Source organism: Berghia stephanieae, unplaced genomic scaffold, assembly GCF_034508935.2.
Source record: "Berghia stephanieae isolate SIO BIC M18660-M18661 unplaced genomic scaffold, UCSD_Bste_1.3 scaffold4445, whole genome shotgun sequence".
Classification (NCBI taxonomy): Eukaryota; Metazoa; Mollusca; class Gastropoda; order Nudibranchia; family Aeolidiidae; genus Berghia; species Berghia stephanieae.
The window spans coordinates 1-6726 of NW_027625784.1; the positions used below are offsets into that span (position 1 = coordinate 1).

The following is a 6726-nucleotide window of genomic DNA, read 5'->3' on the forward strand; positions in this document are numbered from 1 at the left end:
TTTCTGAGATTCACTAACTCCAGTGATATTTCTACATAAACAAGACCCGGCTATCTCGGTCTCTCTCCCATTTCATCATTCCTATCACCACCATCCTATCCTCTAGTGGGAACTCGAATTCTACTTAGCGGGAAACATTGTGTGAACAGGGGTATGGAATAAATATATCAATCTTATAGTCATCATCATCATTGCCTTTTTCACCCTGGGTAAGGGCATAGGCCACAGACAAACAGTTTCCATCCTTCTCTATCCCGAGCGAACTTTTTTAAAATCTCATTCCAGGTCTTACCACTTCTCTGTATATCAGCTTCTTTAATTCTTCTCCATCTTCCTCGTGGCCTTCCTCCTGCTTCATACATGGTGCGAACGTTCCACGACGCAATTCGAAGCTGCTTGTTTGGCGAAGACGTCATCGGGTCAGCAGAGTCCTTTCGGCTTTGACTGTTGACCTTCATAAATTCTGTCATTCCAGAAACTCTTCGGTCGCCCAAGCTAACAAAAAAGATTTGGTTTGTCCGTCTGCGTTTCTGTAATGGTTTGAGTTTAACGGAAAGGGGGTGTTAACCCTTTGCCAACTCCCAACCTGGAGGACCAGGTGACTCAAAGATGTGGGAATCACACACCATTAGTCGCCTTTTACGAAACGCTGGCTTGCCGTTGGGCTATTCTTGACCCTCTCAGTTGAGGGACCCGGACACCAAATAGTGCTGGACTTAAATTGTGTTATTCTTAATTAAAACCCCACTAAAGAAAATGAGTAGCTTACGGTACGGAATGAAACTAACTGCCCATAGCTTAACTTTAATTAATTAAAAAGCACAATTATTCCTTTGGCTAATTATATGTTAACTTGTCATTGTGTAAAGTAATTCTGTTGATTTATATTAAAGTATTTCTGCTGTAACGGGGATTAATACTTACCTTCTGAACCTACCTATCCCTATATAACGTGCCATTAATCTACCACTACTTCTACTACCTATATCTTTAAACTTTAAAGATTTTCTTACTATCTGTCGAGTTGTCAGGAACTTTAACCCGACTATAAAAGGGTAAAAAGTGGCACCAGATAACTTTGTCTATTGGGAACTACCTGACTCCTATTTGTCTACTCTTACTTGCCACTCTCCTACATAGACGCGACACTGGACCCACACCTCCAACTCAATGTAATGAATTGTTATGGAAGACCTGGACAATGTGTCTCACATGTATGATAGCCACAAGCTCTGTATTGGCAGATCTAATTGTAGATATCATGACAAAACGAGTCTTCATTGCCTCTATCTTATTGTCTTAAGGTTTTATATTTAAAAACAACAACAGCTTATCATTGCCATGTGGATATGATTGTTTCCATTACTTTTATAATTTGTCGAGTGGTTTGTAAATATTTTCAAGTAAAATGCATTTCAGCTAAAAGGTAGTAGTAGTATTAGTATTAGTAGTTGTAGTAGTGGTGGTGGTAGTAGCATATGTAGTAGTAGTAGTAGTAGTAGTAGTAGTAGTAGTAGTAGTAGTAGTAGTAGTAGTAGTAGTATTAGTAGTAGTAGTATTAGTAGTAGTAGTAGTAGTAGTAATAGTAGTAGTAGTAGTAGTAGTAGTAGTAGAGTAGTCCTTCAGAGCCATTAGGCCTATGGAGCTGGAGTTTATCCCGGTTCTATAGCGTGAATCGGACAGAAGCAATTACTTTCTACTCTTTGGATAGGACGCTAGTCTATCGCAAAGTACTTTATAGACACAGCAACCAATTTATGGCTAGGTGAACAGAAGGGTCGAACAAAATTTCGACTGCATCTGGGATCGGTCTTGGTCCTTTTGCATGTGAAGCGAAACATGGAATAAGAACACAAGCCATAAAATACAGTCGTGATCAACAACTGTATGAGACGAATACTACAAATTAAAAGGCATGGCAAAATTAGAAACAGAGATCTATGGGAAATGACAGACCAAGAAGAAATTGAAATAGAAATTAAGAGGAGGAGATGAAAATGGCTTGGCCACACGCTGAGACGGCCTGGAACAAACATTAAAGGAAAGCTCTTACATGGAACTCGCAGGAACGAAGAAGAGAGAGGGCGACCCAGAAATAGCTGGAGAAGGGCATTGATGGAGGACCTAAAAACTGAAGGCTTCACACGGAGAGAAGCTGAGAAGATGGCACAACGCCAGACAAGGTGGTGGGGATTCGTGGATGACCAATGATGCTCCAGTCGGGGTGAAGGGTCTGAGTAAGTCATACAAGCTTAGAGTCGTCTGTAATGTCAATATGGAGAGAAGCTGAGAAGATGGCACAACGCCGGACAAGGTGGAGGGGATTCGTTGATGACCAATGATGCTCCAGTCGGGGTGAAGGGTCTGAGTAAGTCATACAAGCTTAGAGTCGTCTGTAATGTAAATATGGAGAGAAGCTGAGAAGATGGCACAACGCCGGACAAGGTGGAGGGGATCCATCGATGACCAATGATACTCCAGGGGTGAAGGGCCAAAGAAAGTATCAGTAAGATTGTCAGACTGCAAATAAATCCGCGTCCCATGTGACAGACACTGAGATACATACGTGTAGTCGCCGGTAGCCGTGCTAGTGACGTCTTGCATGGTTATTGCTTCGCTGTGAAGTCCGTCCATCTTGTTTCCCTTTCTGTACCATTTATACGTGTTGGAACCCACTCCCATCGGTTGGCATTTCAATTTGAAATCTTTTCCCGATTTCACCTCGCCGCTAAAATCATCCCCTTTAAACCGCTGTCTTTGTTTGGCGCTCTGAAACAATAAAAAAAAACAACAACAGACAAATAAGAATAAACTATTATTATGTTTAAAACCTGTTAATACAAAACCCGGAATGTTTCAGGCTCAAAATCCTTCTTCAGCTAACAACAACAACAAATTATAATAATAATAATAATAATAATAATAATAATAATAATAAATAATAATAATAATAATAATAATAATAATAATAATTATTATTATTATTATTATTATTATATTACCATTATTGTTGTAATCATTGTTATTATTTTTATTGTGATTATCAATTATTATTATTATTATTATTATTATTATTATTATTATTATTATTATTATTATTATTATTATTATTATTATTATATATTATTATTATTATTATTATTATTATTATCATTATTATTGTATGTATAAATAATTGTGCATGCAACCAAATTGGAGTTGTCGTACCAATAAGGTCGCAGGTTCAAACCCCACCACCGCCGCGAAAAAAAATTTTTTTATTCTCTATTGTCTTCTGGCACTTTTCTACTCACTTCATATCTTGTTGTTACCAACATAAGTGCCTGCTCCACTCACTTTTCTGAATTAAAAATTCACCCCATACACCGGAGCATACTCCATGTCTCAATCGTTTCTATGTTATATGTTTGTGATGAGAATATTGGCTATTAAGCTTAACTGCTGGTCAAAATTACTTCGCGATGGTGGTGAACGAATCGGCGATCTCAAGAAGTGGGTGAGAGAGGGATCTAGAAATGACTTTGGGTTTGAAACGAATATTTTTGTGTTCGTGGATAGCTCACACGGTAGAGCCACGCTCTCACCTGCCAGGCGGAGTTGTCGTACCAATAAGGTCGCAGGTTCAAACCCCACCACCGCCGCGAAAAAAAATTTTTTATTCTCTATTGTCTTCTGGCACTTTTCTACTCACTTCATATCTTGTTGTTACCAACATAAGTGCCTGCTCCACTCACTTTTCTGAATTAAAAATTCACCCCATACACCGGAGCATACTCCATGTCTCAATCGTTTCTATGTTATATGTTTGTGATGAGAATATTGGCTATTAAGCTTAACTGCTGGTCAAAATTACTTCGCGATGGTGGTGAACGAATCGGCGATCTCAAGAAGTGGGTGAGAGAGGGATCTAGAAATGACTTTGGGTTTGAAACGAATATTTTTGTGTTCGTGGATAGCTCACACGGTAGAGCCACGCTCTCACCTGCCAGGCGGAGTTGTCGTACCAATAAGGTCGCAGGTTCAAACCCACCACCGCCGCGAAAAAAATTTTTATTCTCTATTGTCTTCTGGCACTTTTCTACTCACTTCATATCTTGTTGTTACCAACATAAGTGCCTGCTCCACTCACTTTTCTGAATTAAAGGTTTTGTAAAATACATACTTTGACATCCAAAAGGACCTGGTGTGTAGTCTGAGACACATTGACACACCTCATCCTTACAAGTCCCAGTCATATACAATGACTTCTCGCATGTTTTGAGTGAAAGCGCCTTGCAAGTTGTAGCCTGGGATTTTAGAAAGAGCTCTTTTCAATCATAGAGGAAAAGTGGGAGGGGAAGAGAAAAGATGAATAAATGAATTAATTAATGTATAAACAAATAAATAATTTAAACTAAAATTTGTGATCGAAACAACCTGTTCCACTGTGCATCTGCTTCCTCAGAAGCATGCGTGCTTCTGGCCTACGCCTTGAATCGGCCCACACAGGTTTAATAACATTCGTTCCAAAAGAATGTAAAGGCACGGCGTCTTGAGAGCAGTCATCCCGACCAGGCAGCCACGTACAGAGTCCATCCCTAGAGAGAATTGGACAGCTACAATAGGGAATGAGATTAGCGGAAGTGTAGCGTCCCTTGATTGGAAGTCAGAGGCGGAGAAGTTATTAGAGAGAGAACGTCAATATGGTTTTGCACATGTGTCTCTCGTCCTCGCTTCCGGTGAAAGCGGCATCAGACACTTCATCAAAAGCGAGACGAGAGAGAGAGACGCATGCGCAAAACCATGTTGACGTTCTCTCTGTAAGGTGACGTCTAATCAAGGGACGCTACCCTTCCGCTAATTTCATTCCCTATAATAACGCCATCCACGACCCGACGGACAACCTCCCATGTATTAAAAAACTTTCCAGAAGAGAGTGGGTGACACTCAACCTTGGCAAGAACTTAAGTGGGAAGACGGAGCAGAACTTGTTAAAGTGGCGACTTTCCACGGATAGTCATTGTACCTGCGGACACCCAATGCAGACCATGGAACACATTCTCTTGGAATGTAACTTGGGACTGACTTGCTCTGACATTGACTAAAGAACCTGAGATTTTCGTAAAAACTGAAAATAATTTCATGCAAGAGATAAGCGTTGTGGGCCTGAGTAATACGCTTCAACTGTCGTAACATCACTTCCCTCCTATTGACGCATGGTAACTTAGTAACTGGCTCTAAAAGATCGGAACATTGGCGGACGCCCTTATGAAATATTTCTCCGACGAGCATAAAAGCGTATCCAGAGGGAAAAAAAAACCATTATAAATCTGATCCTGTTTTGACATTTACACATTCTGATAACAAGACACATGAAAAGTTCTAGCCAGCATGGAGAATAAAAAGTACTGATTTTCTTTGTTTAGAACCACGATGGACGCCGTTGCTGGTCGACGTGACATCAGACTATTGAATCCAATTGGTAGAGAGAGATTAATCAAATAATAATAATGACAAAAAGCTAATAAGATTTTTAAACACCACCCCCAACAAAGCTGTTGCAGGCATGCCTACCCTCAATCTCAGATTTCAGAGACATTCTATGATAAAACCGCACATTCTAGGAACAAATCAGTTGACATCGCATTCGGATCAGAAGGTCCTGGGTTCGATTCCATTTTATAAATATTTGATTGAGCATTTGTATAGCTTAATATCATATAAATGTGTTCAGTGCTCAAACCGCTTTACAAGAGGTCCCTAGCCAACAGCAACGCTTAACATAATATATGACGACGAGACAAGACGCCTGTTAGGCGATATTTCACTTCTTTTTTTTTGTTCGACAGATACAACGCTGTTAACCCAGTAGATACTCATTTTACATCTGAGTAAGGTGAGAGAATGTGAGTAAAAAGCTTTTTCCAAGGACTCAACTATGCGCCGCTCCGGTCGAGACTCGAACCCAGGACCTTCCGATCCGATGGCGAATGTCATACAAATAATAAGCAAGCTCACCTCGACATGATACTGGCTTGATATGGTGGGTTACGATTGAAACCTACATGTATACAGGTCTGACATCCGAACCGACTTATGGGCCTAGTTTAACATTGTTGGAATGGACAATGCGTCATTTTTTAAAAGATTTCCATTACAACAATGAGCCTATAAGGAATTGGGTTATCAGACTTGCAAATGAGTACGCGTAGGTTATGAAATTACTCATTGACAAACCAACTACGATATGCGGAAAATCGATTTCATTGCAAACAATGCCAAATTGATCTTTCAGACATAATAATAATCGATTACTTTTTAAAACCAAACGATATTCTAAAAACACTTTGTTATATTTTTTAACTCATTCAACACTAACATCGCCTATATATATCCGTAGTATACCCGAGATTACTTTTACCCCATGCCTATTTATTGCATTTTTCTGAGACAAATTATAGGCGTAGTATCAAAGCTAATGTTTTTGGTTTTTACATGTTAATGATAGTTGAATAAAATCATCTATGTACATGCTCATTTTTAATACCTACATTTTGTTCCAATTTTGAAAAGTAGCAAAAATCTCTAGGATTGAGTGAGTTAATTTAACCAGAGCATTCAATAACATTGTTGCCAATAACGACACCTTGTTTTTATTTGGGTAGGGGAAATAACTATCAGAATAAAGCTGTCAACTTCTAGACACGAGAAAGATAAAATTGATTCTTTATGGGCTGTATTCGGTTT

The 6726-nt window shown here is 39.3% G+C and overlaps 1 protein-coding gene across 1 annotated transcript; it reads right to left on the bottom strand.

Moving 5' to 3' along the window:
• Window positions 1–2379: 2379 nt before the first annotated feature.
• On the bottom strand, window positions 2380–4301 carry LOC144961857 (uncharacterized; the record flags this gene model as incomplete). Its single annotated transcript, XM_078894902.1, has 2 exons — window positions 4163–4301; window positions 2380–2769 (listed from the first exon to the last, which is right to left on the bottom strand). Coding segments are annotated over exons 1-2 (444 nt in total), but the record flags the coding sequence as incomplete, so codon positions are not given.
• Window positions 4302–6726: the final 2425 nt, after the last annotated feature.